Consider the following 17,538-nt stretch of genomic DNA (forward strand, 5'->3'; position numbering starts at 1 on the left):
TAGTATTAATCATGTTGAGTATTTGGTTACCATTAACCCTTTTATTGAAGACTAATGCAAAATAAGATTGAACACCTCAGCTCTCTTGCTATTGTCAGTTATTGGCTCTTCTTTCCTGCTAAGTCAAAGTTCTACACTTTCCTTCATCTTTCTCATGCTCCTAATTTATTTAAGGAACTACTTCTTAGTCCCTTTTCTGTTCCTTGCGAGGTATAACTCATTTTGTGCCTTTGTCTGAAGTTTGTGCTGTTTGTTGTACTCCACCTTAGCAATTTGTTCCTGTTTCTACTTTTTGTAGAATTCCTTTTTTTTTAATTGTTCAGGTGATGAAATTGCTTCTGAAGGAGCCATCATGGCTTCTTGCTGTTCTTCATATCCATTGTTTGCTGTTGTATCTTTAATATTCTTTCCTTAAAGTGTCCTGAACTTTATTCTTTAGATTAGGGGTGGGAAACCATTTTTGAGTCAGGGGCTACTGACCCACAGAAAAATCAGACGGGGGCCACACACAGGTGAGAAGCAAAACACACAAACCAACCCCTTCCCCTCGGCCCCAAAAAACCACAAACCTCTCATTGACATGGCCCCTGCCTGAGAAGCAGAAAGACACTCCTCACATTCCCCTCGCACACCACAGTCTAGGATGGCTAGTAGATTTTGTGTGCTCTAAGCCAGTGTTTCCCAATTTTATTTGGCCATGGAACCATTTTAAACTCGAAAGAATTTTGCGGAACCCCTAATAGTCTAATATATGGAGCTGAAAAAGGAGAGCACAAATAAGTAGGAATAATAATGCCAAACAAGGTCACAAGATCAACATTTAGTTTAATTGCACATACTTTAAAACAAATGAAAATTGTTTTCAATAAAATTCATAAATGTATAAATATTATTTTTTTAATCGTAAAATGTTATTGTAATGGAATTTTGTCACAGAACCCTTATTTTCACTTTGTGGAACCCCTGGGGTTCTGCAGAACACCTTTTGGGAAACACTGCTCTAGGCCCATAGCGGGGTGGTGGAGGGGCAGCAGCGCCAGTGTGGGCTCCCTAATGCTAAGGGGAGCCCTGAGCCTGAGGGGTCGGATCCAGGCAATCTGGGGGATGCATCTGGTCCCCAGGCCTTAGGTTCCCCACCCCTGCCTTAGATTTTCTTTGCACGTGACCTTACCTACCAGTTCTCTGAGTTTGGTGAAGGCAAGTGTCCTTATTCTGCTGCTCTCAGTGCTTCCATTCCTCAGAGGTGTGAACTTGCTCATTTCCTGATAATTTTTCACCCAAATTACATTCCACCTCTGCGTTTGCTACCACTTCCTCCCTCTTGCTGAGAATCACGTCTACATGGTTGTCCTGGTTACATCTGCTTCTTTCACACCTTTACTAGATGACCTGATGAACCCCTTTGAACTTACACCCTCAGAAACGGACCCAACTGTGAAAGTGATCTTGAGCCGTTCTGTTGCTCAAAGCAGAACAAGTCCAATTCCAGTCACCCAGTGACCCTCCCCAGCAACCATCCGGAGCTAGGCACTTTCCTGTGGGACTGGGCCACAGTTGGGCCTGCAATTAGACTGGTCCCAGGTCCACCGCCTCCCCCTCACCGATAAGACTGTGCTGTCCCACTCAACACCCCTGAAACCCTGTAGTGAGCAGGCTGTTATTGGATATTTCTATCCCCTGTCCCTGGGATTAGCTAGTAATAGCCCACCCCTATGATAGGCCCTGACCTGCAGGGATCAGACAGTGCTGCCCAAGACCCTGCAGGGATCAAGGCAGGCCACAGGCTTTGGGTCCTGGGGGTGCCTGGGCCCCCCACCTCCCTACAGCACTTGCAGCCCATGGGCTTAGTGAAAGTGAAGGACTTGGGGTGCAGCACCTACTTCTATCAGCTGAGATCTGGGGGCACAGAGGGATTGTCAGCAGGGATTGGTGCTTTTGGTTTCTGCAGAGGGATCTTCAGGAATTGTGGGGCCTAGGAGGTCAGCAGCTCTATAGCGAGAGGAGCAGTGACCGGAGGGGTTGGCCTCCATATGGAGGGAGCCTTGGGGGTTGTGGAACTCTGTCTGGGGTCTATAGAGGGAACATAAGGACGGTGCACTTGCACCTCCCAAGATCTTCAGGAACGCAAGGGGCATAGCTAGGAGTAAAGCTAGTGGTTCTGGTTCCCAGCCCCCTGTTCTAAACACTAGACCCCACTCTGCTTCCAGAGCCAGGATAGAGCCCAGGAGTCCTGACCCCTCACTGGCCGTTGGGGGAAGGATCCGGTGGAGTTCCCAGGCAATGATTTGCAGGAGCAGCCCTGCTGGTGGATCAGCAGCATCTGGAAGGGTATGTCTGCACTGCAAGCTAAAGTTCAATGAAGATCCGCAACCTCAGCAGACACACAAATGGGGTCACCTGATTGGTTAAATGGGGTGGGGGAGCAGTAGCCAATGAGAGGGGAGTGTCACTCACTGCAGTGCTCCCCCACCCTGCAGGAAGAGGGCAGGGCTGAGTGGGGCAGGGAAAGGATGGGGGCACAAAGGGGGAAGCAAGGGGTCACTGGGAGGTGTACAGGGAAGGGGGGGTCAATGTGAGGGGAGGCGGTTGCTGAGGTGCAAGAGGGAGGGTATCATGCCGGTGCTGCCCCCAGGTGAAAGAGGATACGGGGTGGGGCTGTAAGGTGGGTTCTAGGTGAGATGAGGTTACTGCAGGACTGCTACACAACATAACCAACTCCATAGCTACTCAACAGGACAACATAAATACGCACCGCAACCAGTGCTATAGCATTAACCTATAAGCTTTTGCTTATCTGTTAATCAACTATACTATAACATCCCTAGTGTAGACATGCCCCAGGAGTCCTGCTTCTCAGAATAGAACCCAAGGCTCTGGAACCTCCCAGCCATTCTCACTACCTTGAAGATTTGGTCCTAGTCAGTGGGGCTTGGATTTCAGCTACAGGCCTGAGCCCCGGCAAGCCTGTTGTACTTAAAAGAAGTACTCGGGATCTTTTTCAGGGGGATAATGCCACATTTATTGATCACACATAGAATAATCAACCCTTATCATATGCATATGATATCTATCTATCTATCTATCTATCTATCTATCTATCTATCACTCATGCACTCACACACACACAAGCACACTCCGTCTTGCTGTTGTTACCAACGAGTTGCTCCCCTTAACTGCACTGGCCTGGTGAGTTAGATGGGGGAAGGGTGGAGCCGGGCTTCTGCGGATCCGGATCGATGCTCCAATGGTGACAAGACGAAACCCGGGGTCCTCTGCAAGACACCTCACTTTTCTAGCATCCCTCTCATATGCAGATATATCCCAGATTCAAACTCTGGGTCTGTGTCCATTCGTCCCTTTGTGCTGCAGAGAGGGTGTTTTCCAAAGAAGGTGCCTGCTTCTAATCCCCAAGGATTGGATTTCTTCAGCCCACTTGACACCTTGGGTCTGGCTTCCACCCCCTCTTCAACTGGTGTAGCTGTCTGGAGGTGCTTGGCTCCCAAGTCTTACTCATTCACACCTCATTCATTCAATAGGGCAATTGATTACAGAGTGGGGGAAAGAGAGTGGGGGAAAAATTTTATTCTACTCCTAGCAAAAGACATTTTTACCATTTTAACTATATATTCAGTTTTCTACAAGTTTTCTATATAGGGTTCTAATACAAAGTTACAAGGTTATATGGATTCAGGTTCTAATACAAAGTTACAAGGTCATATGGATTAATACAAAGCTACAAGGTTATATGGAGAGGCACAATGTCAAGTCATATGAAGTAATATATATAATACATAGATTTATCTACAAGCCCAGCCCGGCAGACCCATTACAAGGATGTCTGCACTACAGGGGGCAGTTGCTCCTACGGTCTTTGGATTCTGGGGCACCATTACCTGGGGGGGCAAGGTGGGCACCAGAGGATGGTGCCCCGGGCTAAATGCCCCCACCAGTAGAGCAGATGAGCCAGGGGAACTGACAGAACAATGCCCCATTGTCTCCAAATCTGTCCATCTGGCACAGACCTTGAGAGCCCAGCAGCAGGTCTGAGGCTGCGTGGAGGTCTGAGACCCAACCCCCACACCTCAGATCTCTCTTCTCATGCCCCCGGATTTCACACCTACTGCTCCTCAGCTCCACAGTTTCCCTCACTCTCCTGCCCATGCCTGGGCTAGCACTGAGCTGCTACTGCCATGGGGCCTGGAGTGTGGAGTCCCTGCCTCCTGCTGCTGTGGGGCTGGAGCTGGGGCTGTGCCCTTCCAGCTGGCTCCATCCTGCCCCCGGGACTCAGCAAGGTAAGGGATGGAGGGTGAACCCAGAGGGAGCAATTTGGGATGGGGGGGCGGAGGGGGCCAGAAAGCCAGAGTGTCTGTAACAAGTGCCACTGGCTACTGTGCTCAGCCCAGCACTTTGGTGCATGTTGGATACTCCAGGGATGGGAGTTGGGCGGCACCACCAAAAGGGGTGAGTCCAGGAACCATTCCCACTGCAGGACAGCCTGTGCCTCATGCACCAGCGGCTGCACATTCCCCCATGCTCCATGTGCCTCTCTGAGCCCAAACAGCACATAGACACCAACACTCCCCCCATCCACCCCTCTGTTCCCACACACATCAGAGGGCTCCTCCACCTCATACCCCAAAGCAGGGATAGCCGGTGGAGGTGGGAGACTGAGGGGCATGAGCAGAGCTGGGTGGGAGCGCACAGCCAAGGGCTTGGATGGTAGGGGGTTGTGGTTCAGGACCTGAGGGGCACTGGCAGAGCTGTAGGATGGGGACCCAGGAAATAGGGGCTACGCGGGGATTTGGGGCATGAGCAGAGCTAGGAGGAGAGAACTGAGCATGAGGAATGGAACAGGACACTGGCTACTGGGATGCCCCTTCACTCCCACACTGCCTCACCGGTTTGTCCATTTCAGGCTGAAGTGACCCGAATGTTCAAGGATTTTATGATTCAATTCAACAGGACTTACAGGAGCCCTGCAGGTGATGGATGGGGGGATGGGGGACTCTTCCTGGGGGGCTCACGTGGGAGAACGTGGGTGGCAGCAGGGGAAAGAGGGGCTGTGGCCAAGTGAGCAGACTAGCTCGATCCCTTTCTCCTCGCCTCTGAGCCAGGCTTTCCCCGGGCCACACGTGTGCCAGGCCCAGGCAGGGGTGGGGTTGGAGGCCTCTGCTGCTGTCTTGCCCTTTCCATTATACCCGCTTCCCCCGCTGCCCAGGTCTCGCTAGCAGTGGAAAGAGACACTGGAAAATGAAAATTCCTGCCCCTGATGGTAGGTCTGGGGGGCAGGATGTTTAGTGCCACCAGCTAGGGGTCTCCTGCACCCCAGAGCCCATGAACCTCCTCCCCCTCCAGAACAGCAGAGACGCTTCGGGATCTTCACGCAGAGTCTGCTTGCGGCACAGCAGCTGCAGGAGACGGAGCTGGGCACGGGGCAGTATGGAGTGACCCTCTTCAGTGACTTGACAGGTGGGACCCCCAACTCCTCACATCCCTCAGCCCTGCAGATGTGTACCCCTTCCCACTCCTACAGCTCAGCACCTGTCCTGTGACCCCCCTTCTCTGTCCACACCACTTGGTACCCCTCATGTCCCTCACCATGCTGCACCCACTTCTCCTACCCCCACAGCTGGGCACCCCTAGACCCTATTCCCACCCCATCACTCGGCACCCCTCCCATGAACCCTCTTTCTCTTCCCCACCATTTGCCCTCCTCCCCCACCACCAACTCTGCACCTTCCATCTACCCTCAAAGCTCTGCACTCCTCCCATCCCAGTCCCCACCACTCTGCCCCCTCTTCCCAGTCTTTATGAGTCTGCACCTTTCCTATGTACCCCCTCTTCTCCTCCCCATGGTGCCTCTTCCTCTACCTCCCACCTCTTTGCACCCCTTTCTTCCCCTTCCAGCACCCCTCAGTGCCATCTCCCTCTGTCCCCCCAGATGAGGAGTTCCATGGCATATTTCAAAGCCACGCACCCCCCAGCATGGCCCAGGCCCCCGGCTCCCGAGGGGGAAGCTGCCCACATCCTGCAATTGAAGGAAGGCCGGGGCTGTGACTGCTGTGAGGAACTAGGTAGTTGGGAGCGGGGCCCACAAATCATCAGTTAAATGTGACAGGACGGGTGTGGCTTGGTAGTAATAACCCCTCCCCCCATTGCTAACCCCAGTCAGCGCCTCTCTGCCTCAGCTGGGGCACTGGGATCAGTGCTGAGGGCAGGAAGAGCTCCCCCTTGAGCTCCACAGCACCCCCTAGTGCCATGCTGGGCCTCCCCTCCCCTCTCTCTGCAGGGAATGGAGTGTCGCTCATGCTGGGCATTTGCTGCCGTCTCCAACATCGAGTCCCTCTGGAACATCCACTTCCACCAGCCCCGGAACCTCTCGGTGCAAGGTAGGGACATGGGGATGGGAAGCCCCCTCGACTGGAACCGGATGGGACACCCCAGCCAGCGCTGCCCTGCTGTGCGCAGCCCCCAACAGGCTGTGGTGAATGGGGCGCAGAGGAGGGGGTGTCTGGGGATGTTGGAAGATCCTTCCCAGCTCAGAATCCTGGTATGTGTGTGAGTGCATGTAAAGAACTCTCTTCACTTCCTGCCCCTGGAAGCTTTTAACTTTTGACATGCCTGGGAGTGTGGGGTAGAAAGGGACCCCACATGGGGTTTCATATATCTGCACCCTATTGGCACTCACTGGTGTCACTTGCCTCCTGGTAGATTTGGAACCCTTCTCCCCACTGTATTATCATAGAATACTAGGACTGGAGGGGACCCGAGAGGTCATCGAGTCTAATCTCCTGCCGCCATGGCAGGACCAAATACTGTCTAGACCATCCCTGATAGACATTTATCTAACCTGCTCTTAAATATCTCCAGAGATGGAGATTCCACAACCTCCCTGGGCAATTTATTCCAGTGTTTAACCACCCTGACAGTTAGGAAGTTTTTCCTAATGTCCAACCCAAAACTCCCTTGCTGCAGTTTAAGCCCATTGCTTCTTGTTCTATCCCCAGAGGTCAAGATGAACACGTTTTCTCTCTCCTCCAACTGATCCCTGCCTGAGGTACTCTCCTCCACCAGCTGTTAAAGCTGGGGATGGCAGGTGCCACAAGTATTTCCATCCAGGGGTGGGAAAATCACCCCCCCGGAGCCACAATGGGAAGTCCCACCTGCCAAATGAGCCAGGTGCTCACTGGGGTCTATCATGGTCAGTACCTGCTGCCCAGGAGGGGCAGGATTTCAGAGTGTGACGGGGATGAGTGGGAGCTGGCTTGGTGCTCACCCCGTGCTTCCTTTGCAGAGGTGTTGGACTGCAGCTGGTGTGGAGCAGGGTGTAAAGGGGGTTACGTGTGGGATGCCTTCAATGTGGTGCTCTGTTTACGTACGTAGGCACTGGAGGGACATGGGTCCTTTACCCTGCAAACTGCCTGCATGCCCCAGGACTGGCCCCATTGCACTCCCACAACAGTTTCGCTGCAATATTTTAGTTCCTGGGGACTCACCCCAACCCAGACTGGAGCCCCTCCCCAGTGTGCCAGGTGCTGCACAAACATAATCAAAATTGGGGCCCATAGCACTGCACAGCCCCCAGCCCAGTCTGCAGCCCCCAGCACTGGTGCTGCCCAGATCCTGACCCAGATGGGTGCCGGTCCCTGCACAGACCCACTGAGATTGGAACCCCCCCATCATGTCAGAGGCTGCAAGGACCCTGACCCAGACCCAGTGCAGTCTCCCTGGTACTGTGCACAGAAGGAGTCCTCTTCTCAGTCCTAGTCCCTCCTCTGAATGCACTCTGACAGGCTGTGGGGGGAGGGGAGATTGACTCTGCTGCTTGAGTCTGGAAGGGGAGGTGAGTAGAGCAGGGAATAAGGGGCTCTGGGCCCATCCCATCCCTTTCACATACACTTGCTTCCAGGAGGTCTGACCAGCGAGGATGACTACCCCTACACAGGGAGAGAGGAGAAATGCAAGAGCTGTGATGATCGTGGTGCCTATATCCAGGGCTTCCTGACTCTGCCTAGAGATGAGGAGGGTGAGGCCTGGGAGGAGAGGAATGGGGATATGGGATGGGGGAACTGGACCATTTTGGGTGGAGCGGTGGGGCAAAGGGAGTGAGGGGCAGTAGAACAGGATGGGGGGGGGGGTGACAAAGAGGGCTGGTGGGAGGGGGCAGGGCCAGAACTGATCAAGACCTGGTCAGTTTCCAGGCAGCCGTTCATGGAGTGATGTGGAGCTGGTTAGTTTTGTGCTTTCCCTGGGGGAGCTCTGAGTAGAAGAGGGGGAAGGTGAGGGATGTTGGGGGCCCAAAGGACACAGGGCAGGACAAGGGGCAGTGTAGCCAGCCTGTGGGTACAGCAGCAGCCTGGTAGGGCCATGCCTGGGTCTGGGGTGTTTGTTCCTGGGGTCTCCTCCCCACCCAGTTCATTTGGGTTTCCTATTCTAGAAATAGCTGCACATGTCGCATCTCAGGGCCCAATCACAGTTACCCTGAACTCAGCTGCCATGAAGGTATGTGCCCCCTAATTGCAGCAATGGGGGGAAGCCCTCTGGCTATGCACCCCATCCCACAGTGACCTGTACACTAAGCTCCCCCTCCCTTCCTGACTCACCTTCCCCTCATTTTTGTACCTCTGCAGCATTATCAAGAGGGCATCTCCCTGCCATCAGTGATCAGCTGCAGCCCAGACTATAGGGATCATGTTACTCTGGTGGTTGGATTCGGAGCTGGTGAGTGGGTGCATCGGGGCAGGGGATGGGTAGTGTGTGGGTTTGTATTGGGTGAGAGGCTGGGCAGGGGGCTCAGCTGTCAAAAGCAACTTATGTCCCTTTTCTGTTCCCTACCAATTAATTGCAGAGAACAAAAAGCTGTACTGGGTCATCAAGAACTCCTGGGGGGAAGGATGGGGAGAGAAGGTGAGTGTGGGGCTGCCCACAGGACAGCATCATCCATGGGTGTGTTGGTTGGTTTTAAATGAAGACTATGCTGTGGGATCCTGCAGAGATGCAGCCACCTCTGAATAGGGTGCAGGTAGGCTCACCAATGAGGGGCAATGGGGTCCATTGTCCTGGGACTCGAATTTTCAAAGAGGCCTATAGCTCCTTGGGGAGTAAGTCAGCAGTGCTACCTCTCTTGCGGGGAGGGGTTTTACAGCCCTAAGACAGAGGTATGCCAATGTAAGTTCCCAGGCTGTGTCTACATTGGCGCGATCTTTCGCAAAAGTGGCCACTTTTGCGCAAAAACTTGCTGCCTGTCTACACTGGCCACAAGTTCTTGTGCAAGAACACTGACGTTCTAATGTATGAAATCAGGGCTTCTTGCGCAAGAACTATGATGCTCCCACTCAGGAATAAGCCCTCTTGCGCAACTGTTCTTGTTAACTGTTCTTGGTTAAAATGGCCATCAGAGCTTTCTTGCGCAAGAGAGCGTCTACACTGGCATGGATGCTCTTGCGCAAAAGCACATGCCAGTGTAGACGCTCTCTTCTGGAAGAGTTTTTGCACAAGAACTCTTCTGTAAGAGAGTTCTTGTGCAAAATCATGCCAGTGTAGACATAGCTCCAGTGTACAGCAGCCCTGGGTGAGAAAAGGTCTCCAGTACCAACTGTCCCTAACCACGTGTCCACTCGGCAGGGATATTACTGTCTCTATCGTGGCACAAACGCCTGTGGTGTCACCGAGTCCCCTGTAACAGCCATTGTGCAACGCTTAGGAGCCCCGGGAAGCAAGGTCCACTGCCCCCCTTGAACAGGGTGCTGCTGCTGCAGAGAGGCTGCTGACTCCCCTGCAATGACCTCTGCCACCATCAAGACAGAAAAAACTGGTTGGCACCATAGGCCTTCGCGGTGTGATGGGGAAATGAATTCAATACTCAGACCACTATAGCTCCACACCCACAGGTACCAGAGCTGGGTTCGGCCGTTCCAGCAGCACACATGCATGCACTGTCCCCGAGCCCAAACCCCTTTCCCTTTGCTGGAACAATGAATGGGGCCTGTGAAATATCCATTAAACTGCTTTTCTGTGCTCGGTGTGGCCCCTTTGGTTGATGGGGGTTTAATGGTTTATCTGCATGTATCTCCCTGAAACTTCCATGCTGTATACTCCACACACTGACATCCTCGGTAAAGCAACTGTGCTGGCTTTATTGGGATGCTGTGATCACAGCTCAGGTTTCTAAGTGTTGCCCCCAGGTTTCAGGGATGGAGGGAGGGAGGGTAGAACTTTCTTTGATGCTAAATTCCTTCCTCTAACCCCTCTGATGTAAAGACCAGGCCTGATTCCAGTTGGGCAGCAGCACGGGATGCCAGGTGGAAGCTGGTCCACAAGGGGTGCCAGTTTAAAAACTAGCTCCCCTCACGGTCCGGCTGCCTGTTGCCCCACTCTGCTGCCTCTGAAACAAAGACAGAAGCGCGGGGTGACAGTAGCCCTTGTCCGAGAGGTGGGGTCTGAGCTCCCAGACCCAGCGTGAGCCAGAAATGAGCTGAGTTGCCTCCCTGCCTGGCCCCTAATACACTTTAAAAGCAGAACTGCAGCAGGGATAGGTCCCAGATTGGGCACGAACCAAGACTGAGAGCAGCTGCTCACCAGCCTGCTAAAAAATCTAGTGGTGGAGGGGAGGGGGAGAAATGCGTGTAGTCTATAGAATTAAGCTATGAGCTTTTGCTTATCGGTTAATTGACTACACGATTACATCCCTACTCCCCATCCGATTTGCAAGGAGTCCTGGGGAGGGAGCTGTGCTGAGAACAGGATGTCCATGCCCTGCACCAGGACTGGGATCCCAATGGCCTACTGCCTCAGTACCGGGAGCAGGATAAATATTCGAGAAACAATATGGTATTGCAGGGCAGGACGGGAGCAGGATTTAAAAACAGTCCCGTGCAGGGCTCTACTTCAACCCATAGCAGCAAAAACTACCCAGCCCCCTCACCTCTCCTCCGCTAGAGCTGTGGAGAAAATCATGATTTTTCTCACCCTGTCTCCTGGTTCCATCCAAACGCCCGTCCCCCTTTCATTCCCAGCGGTGGGTGTCCCATGGCCTACTCACCACTGCATTCATCTTAAGGGGTTCCTGTAGGGTGGATGTGACAGGCGCGAGGCTGGACTCCAGCGCTTTGACATAGGCCCGGGCTGCCATCAGGCGCAGCCGGCACAGGTCCTTCTGGAACACATGGTGCATGGCTGTTCCAGGCTATGGCTACACTCCCTGTTATTTCAAAATCAACTTATTCCTCTTCCCAGGCAGGAGCTGTCATTTCGAAATCACCGGCTTGGGAGTGTGGATGCTCACCGTGTTACTTGGAAATAAGGGGAGTTATTTCGCAATGACTCCCTAGTGTAGACATGCCCCAGGAGTCCTGCTTCCCAGAGTAGAACCCACGGATCCGGAACCTCCCGGCCAGTCCCACCGCCTTGAAGGCTTTGGTCCTAGGCAGTGGGGCTTGGCTTTTAGGTTCAGGCCTGAGCCCCAGCAGGAGCCAATGTACGAGCTCCAGCAAGCCCAGCCTGGCAGCCCCATTAAAAGGAGTCGTGACCCACTTTGTGGTCCTGACCCACAATTTGAGAAACGCTGCCCTTGAGCAGCCCTAGGGCTGTTGAGCTTAGTGGATGCAGTAGGGGGCACTAAAAGCCCCATGTCTCTGCTGGGGTATTTTACAGACACCCTTGGCAGAGGGGGGCTGGATTCCAGCGTGGCCAGCCCCAGACAGAGGTTCACTGTGCTGTGGTTGTCATAAGCGACATTGCTTCCAGGGTCTTTGGATTCTGTGGCACCGTTACCTGGGGGGGGGGGGGGGGGGGGCAAGGTAGGCACCAGAGGATGGTGCCCCGGGCTAAATGCCCCCACCAGTAGAGCAGATGAGCCAGGGGAACTGACAGAACAATGCCCCATTGTCTCAAATCTGTCCGTCTGGCACAGACCTTGAGAGCCCAGCAGCAGGTCTGAGGCTGCGTGGAGGTCTGAGACCCAACCCCCACACCTCAGATCCCCCCCTTCTGCCACCTCCGGATTTCACACCTGCTACTCCTCAGCTCGACAGTTTCCGTCACTCTCCTGCCCATATAGCCACCACAGGATGCCTGGGCTAGCACTGAGCAGCTACTGTCATGGGGCCTGGAGTGTGGAGTCCCTGCCTCCTGCTGCTGTGGGGCTGGAGCTGGGGCTGTGCCCTTCCAGCTGGCTCCATCCTGCCCCCAGGACTCAGCAAGGTAAGGGATGGAGGGTGAACCCAGAGGGAGCAATTTTTTGGGGGGAAGGGCCCTGAAAGCCAGAGTGTCTGTACCGAGTGCCACTGGCTTCTGTGCTCCAGCAATCTTGGTGCTTGTTTTGATACTCCAGAGATGGGTGATGGGCATGGAGAGGGGCAAATCCAGGAGCCATTCCCACTGCAGGACAGCCTATCCCTCATGCACCAGCCACTGCACACTCCTCTATGCTCCATGTGCCTCTCTGAGCCCAAGCGGCACATAGGCATCAACACTCTCCCCATCCACCCCTCTGTTCCCACAGACATCAGAGGGCTCCACCTCACACCCCGAAGTAGGGATAGCTGGTGGTGGTGGGAGGCTGAGGGGCATGAGCAGAGCTGGGTGGGGGTGCACAGCCCAGGGCTTGGCTCGCAGGGGGCTGTGGTTCAGGACTGAGGGGTGCTGACAGAGGTGTAGGATAGGGACCCAGGACTGGGCTTCCAGGGGGCTGGGGTGGAGATTGGGAGCATCAGCAGAGCTTGCGGGGCAGGACTGAGCATGGGGAATGGGGCAGGAGCACTGGCTGCTTGGATACCCCTTCAATTCCACCCGCTGGTTTGTCCATTTCAGGCTGAAGTGACCCGAATGTTCAAGGATTTTATGATTCAATTCAACAGAACTTACAGGAGCCCTGCAGGTGATGGATGGGGGGATGGGGGACTCTTCCTGGAGGGGCTTACGTGGGTAGCAGGGGGAAAAGGGGCCGTGGCCAGGATGACAGACCAGCTTGATTCGCCTCACCACATCTCTGAGCCAGGCTTTCCCCGGGGCGCTGCATGCGCTGGGCCTCAATAGAGGCGGGGTTGGAGTCCTTCGCTGTTGTCTCACCATTTCCATCAGGCTGGTGTCATACCCACCCCTCTGCGGCTCTCGCTAGCAGTGGAAAGAGACACTTGAAAGTGGAAACTTCTGGCCCTGATGGTAGGTCTGGGGGGCAGGATGTCTAGTGCTACCAGCTGGGGGTCTCCTGCACCCCAGAGCCCATGATCCTCCTCCCCCTCCAGAACAGCAGAGACGCTTCGGGATCTTCATGCAGAGTCTTGTCACGGCACAGCAGCTGCAGGAGACGGAGCTGGGCACGGGGCAGTATGGAGTGACCCGCTTTAGCGACTGGACAGGTGGGACCCCAGGCCCCCCGCATCCCTCAGCCCTGCAGCTGTGCACCCCTTCCCACTCCTACAGCTCAGGACCTGTCCTGTGACCCCCCCTTTTCTGTCCACACCACTCAGTACCCCTCCCGTTCCTCACCATGCTGCACCCACTACTCCTACCCCCACATCTCTTCACCCCTTCTAGTGCTACCACCCCTTCCACACCCACACCTCTCTACATCCCCTTCCCCAAATGTACTGCTCTGCACTGCTCCCTTCCCCTCCCCACCACTCTACATCCCTTTTCCTGGCCCCACTGCTTTGCACCCTCCCTCCTCCTGGCCTTCACCATTTTGCATCCCTCACATATCTCCCTCCCTGCTGCTCCCCCATGTCTCTGCACCCTCTTCCTCTACCTCCCACCTCTTTGCACCCATCCTTCCCCTTCCAGCACCCCTCAGTGCCATCTCCCTCTGTCCCCCCAGATGAGGAGTTCCGTGGCGTATTTCAAAGCCACCCACCCCCCAGCATGGCCCAGGCCCCCCGGCTCCCGAGGGGGAAGCTGCCCACATCCTGCGATTGGAGGAAGGCCGGGGCTGTGACTGCTGTGAGGAACCAGGTAGTTGCAGGGAGGGAGCCCACAGATTAGCAGTTAAATGGAGCAGTTCAGGGGTGGCTCAGTAATAAGAACCCCCCCATTGCTAACCCCAGTCAGCGCCTCTCTGCCTCAGCTGGGGCACTGGGATCAGTGCTGAGGCCAGGAAGAGCTCCCCCTTGAGCCCCACAGCACAGCACCCCATAGCGCCATGCTGGGCCTCTCCTCCCCTCTCTCTGCAGGGAATGGAGTGTCGCTCATGCTGGGCATTTGCTGCCGTCTCCAACATCGAGTCCCTCTGGAACATCCACTTCCACCAGCCCCGGAACCTCTCGGTGCAAGGTAGGGACGTGGGGGTGGGGCGCCCCCTTGACTGGAAGTGGATGGGACACCCCAGCCAGCGCTGCCCTGCTGTGCGCAGCCCCCAACAGGCTGTGGTGAATGGGGCACAGAGGAGGGGGTTTCTGGGGATGTTGGAAGATCCTTCCCAGCTCAGAATCCTGGTATGTGTGTGAGTGCGTGTAAAGAACTCTCTTCACTTGGGCTTGCCTAGAAACCTGGGGTACGTGGAGACCTGATGTGCGGACTCTATGGGGTTTCTTATATTTGCACCCTGTTTGTACTCAGTGGGGTAGGGGGACAGCCCCACCACAGACTTGCCTCTTGGTAGACTTGGTACCTCTCCCCCCACTGTATTATCAGCTGAGCCCTGCCTGAGGGACTCTCCCCCACCAGATGTTAAAGCCAGGGCTAGCAGGTGCCATGAGTCTTTCCATCCAAGTGTGGGACAATCAGCCCCACCAGGAGCCACAATGGGAACTTCCCCCTGCCAGGTGCTCACTGGGGTCTATCATGGTCAGTACCTGCTGCCCAGCAGGGGCAGGATTTCAGAGTGTGACGGGGATGAGTGGGAGCTGGCTTGGTGCTCATCCCCTGCTTCCTTTGCAGAGGTGTTGGACTGCAGCTGGTGTGGAGCAGGGTGCAATGGGGGCTACGTGTGGGACGCCTTCACCACGGTGCTCCGTTTACGTACGTAGGCACTGGAGGGACATGGGTCCTTTTCCCTGCAGACAGTAACACCGCCCGCCATGTTCTGGACCTTCCAGGACGTGCCCTTCTTCACCCCCACAACAATTTTATTGTGAGAATATTTTAGTGCATGGAGACTCACCCCAAACCAGACTAGGCCCCTTCTCATTACAGGTGCTGTACAGGCCCCTTGAGATTGGGGGCCCCTAGAATTGCACAGATCCTAGCCTAGTCAGCAGCTCCCATCATTGGATGCTGCATAGACCCTGGCCCACACTGAGTACAGTCTCCTCTGTATGGTACACAGACCCTTCCTCACTCCTGGACCCTGTTCTGGCTGTACTATATGACAGGATGCATGCAGGGGGGCTTCAGAACAGGGCAGTGCTGGAGCAGGGAATGAGGTGTTCCTGGCCCATTCCAGTCCTTTTACACACATCCCCTCCTAGGAGGTCTGACGAGCGAGGCTGACTACCCCTACAAAGGGAAAACAGAGAAATGCAAGAACAACGATAAGCCATCAGCTGCCTACATCCAGGGCTTCCAGACATTACCTGAAGATGAGGAGGGTGAGAGGGATTGGGGTGGAGCCAGCTGGGGAGACTGGACCATCCAGGGTGGAATGGTGGGCAAAGGAGCATGTGAGGGGCAGTGCAGCAGCATTTTGGGGACATAATGGGGAGTGTCAGGCAGAGCAGGGTCAGGGTGGAGGCTGTGTAAGACAGGGCCAGAACTGACAAAGACCCTGCTTAGTTTTCAGGCAGCTGTGCACTGGCAGGAAGGTGCATGGGGTGGTGTGTGTGAAATCAGCAAGGGGCTTATTAGTTCCATGCTTCCCCATTGGAGCAGCAGAGGAGGAAGGTGAAGGGTGCCCAGATGACACAGGGTGGGACAAGGGCCAATGTAGCCAGCCTGTGGGTACAGCAGCAGCCTGGTAGGGCTGGGGTGTTTGTTCCTGGGGTCTCCTCCCCACCCAGTTCATTTGGGTTTCCTCTTCTAGAAATAGCTGCACATGTCGCATCTCAGGGTCCAATCACAGTTACCCTGAACTCAGCTGCCATGAAGGTATGTGCCCCCCAATTTCAGCAATGGGGGGAAGCCCTCTGGCTACGCACCCCATCCCAGTGACCTGCACACTAAGCTCCCCCTCCCCTGTCACTGACTCACTCCCTCCTCCCGTTTTTGTGCCTCTGTAGTATTATAAAAGGGGCATCTCCCAGCCCTTGGTGAAGAACTGCAGTCCTGACCAGCTGGATCATGTTGTTCTGCTAGTTGGCTACGGGGCTGGTGAGTAGCAAGGGGCACTGCAAGTGGTTGGATTTGGGTTAAATGAACTGGGGGTTGGCAGGAGACTCAGTTGTCAAAATCACCCTAATGCCTCTGTGCCTTTCTCTTCGCCAATTAACCGTAGTGAACGAAAGGCAGTTCTGGATCATCAAGAACTCCTGGGGGGATCACTGGGGAGAGCAGGTGAGTGTGGGGCTGCCCGCATGGTGCTGCTGTCTGTGGGTGTGTGGGCTGGTTTGATCCCACCTCTGGGTGGGATGCAGGGGCTGATTATACAGGCAGGCCCATCAATGTGGGGGCAGTTGTCCCAGGACCCAGAGTTTCAAAGGGGCTTGGTGCTCCTGGTTGCTGCCGTTGCCCCGATCTCCTTTGAATTGCCACAGGAGTACTGAAACATGGCTCCGAGGGCTGGGGGGGCCTACACTGCGGGCTAAGGGCTGACTGCCCTCAGCCCCACCACTCCCAGGCCTGCGGTGGCTGTCAGCTTTGCTGTATACAGGGATCCCCTGCCTAAGGCACAGCCACCACCGGGGTGAGGAGTGGGCTTTTATTGTACATGCCCCAGCCAGGTTCCGACCCTGGCCCAGTTAGGTGCCAGGGCTGAGTGTGGGTTTGTCTACACTTGCAGCACAGCTGTTTGCCACCTCCACCCATGGGAGGGGTTCTCCTGTCATTGAAGTTCACTCCTCTCTGCTAGGCTCACAGAATTGTTCCATCCACCTAGGTCAGCACTGCTACCCATCTTGGGGGGAGGGGGATTTTTACAGCCCTGAGACAGAGCTATGCCAATGTAAGTTCCCAGTGTACAGCAGCCCTGGGTGAGAAAAGGTCTCCAGTACCAACTGTCCCTAACCACGTGTCCACTCGGCAGGGCTATTACCGGCTCTATCGCGGCAGAAACGCCTGTGGAGTCAGCAAGTTCCCTGTAACAGCCATCGTGCAACGCTTAGGAGCCCCGGGAAGCAAGGTCCATTGTCCCTCTTGAAGGGGGTGCCGCTGCTGCAGAGAGGCTGCTGACTCCCCTGCAATGACCTCTGCCACCATCAAGACAGAAAAAAACTGGTTGGCACCATAGGCCTTCGCTGTGTGATGGGGAAATGAATTCAATACTCAGACCACTATAGCTCCACACCCACAGGTACCAGAGCTGAGTTCGGCCCTTCCAGCAGCACACATGCATGCACTGTGTGCAAGCCCAAAGCCCTTTCCCTTTGCTGGAACAATGAATGGGGCCTGTGAAATATCCATTAAACTGCTTTTCTGTGCTTGGTGTGGCCCCTTTGGCTGGAGGGGGTT

General features: G+C 54.9%; 2 protein-coding genes across 3 annotated transcripts; both read left to right on the top strand.

Annotated features, from left to right (window-relative positions):
* The first annotated feature begins 3,121 nt into the window (after positions 1-3,121).
* On the top strand, positions 3,122-8,000 carry LOC102460213 (cathepsin W-like). Its single transcript, XM_089781179.1, has 4 exons — positions 3,122-4,292; positions 4,916-4,982; positions 5,356-5,469; positions 5,942-8,000. Exons 1-4 carry the CDS (start codon positions 4,191-4,193, stop codon positions 6,055-6,057), a joined length of 399 nt encoding a protein of 132 aa, XP_089637305.1. The 5' UTR covers positions 3,122-4,190; the 3' UTR covers positions 6,058-8,000.
* Positions 8,001-11,019: 3,019 nt separating this feature from the next.
* LOC102446591 (cathepsin W-like) lies at positions 11,020-17,465 on the top strand. Of its 2 annotated transcripts, XM_006121669.5 has the most exons (11): positions 11,021-12,201; positions 12,811-12,877; positions 13,245-13,358; positions 13,817-13,950; positions 14,169-14,268; positions 14,875-14,955; positions 15,405-15,524; positions 15,956-16,020; positions 16,152-16,242; positions 16,367-16,425; positions 17,114-17,465. In XM_006121669.5, the coding sequence occupies exons 1-11, from the start codon at positions 12,100-12,102 to the stop codon at positions 17,225-17,227; spliced, it is 1,047 nt and encodes a 348-aa protein (XP_006121731.4). In that variant the 5' UTR covers positions 11,021-12,099; the 3' UTR covers positions 17,228-17,465. The 2 variants fall into 2 exon arrangements, with proteins under 2 accessions (XP_075795102.1, XP_006121731.4); XM_075938987.2 differs by lacking the exon at positions 15,405-15,524 and having other exon boundaries at positions 11,020-12,201.
* Positions 17,466-17,538: the final 73 nt, after the last annotated feature.

This window comes from Pelodiscus sinensis, chromosome 11 (genome assembly GCF_052426305.1).
Source record: "Pelodiscus sinensis isolate ZL-2025 chromosome 11, ASM5242630v1, whole genome shotgun sequence".
NCBI classification, from domain to species: Eukaryota; Metazoa; Chordata; order Testudines; family Trionychidae; genus Pelodiscus; species Pelodiscus sinensis.

Coding starts and splice junctions, on each gene's coding strand:
- LOC102460213 (XM_089781179.1), top strand. CDS start 4,191: ATGGGGCCTGGAGTGTGGAGTCCCTGCCTCCTGCTGCTGTGGGGCTGG. Junction 4,293..4,915: donor TGCCCCCGGGACTCAGCAAG/GTAAGGGATGGA, acceptor TGTCCATTTCAG/GCTGAAGTGACCCGAATGTT. Junction 4,983..5,355: donor GACTTACAGGAGCCCTGCAG/GTGATGGATGGG, acceptor CTCCCCCTCCAG/AACAGCAGAGACGCTTCGGG.
- LOC102446591 (XM_006121669.5), top strand. CDS start 12,100: ATGGGGCCTGGAGTGTGGAGTCCCTGCCTCCTGCTGCTGTGGGGCTGG. Junction 12,878..13,244: donor AACTTACAGGAGCCCTGCAG/GTGATGGATGGG, acceptor CTCCCCCTCCAG/AACAGCAGAGACGCTTCGGG. Junction 16,243..16,366: donor GCTAGTTGGCTACGGGGCTG/GTGAGTAGCAAG, acceptor AATTAACCGTAG/TGAACGAAAGGCAGTTCTGG.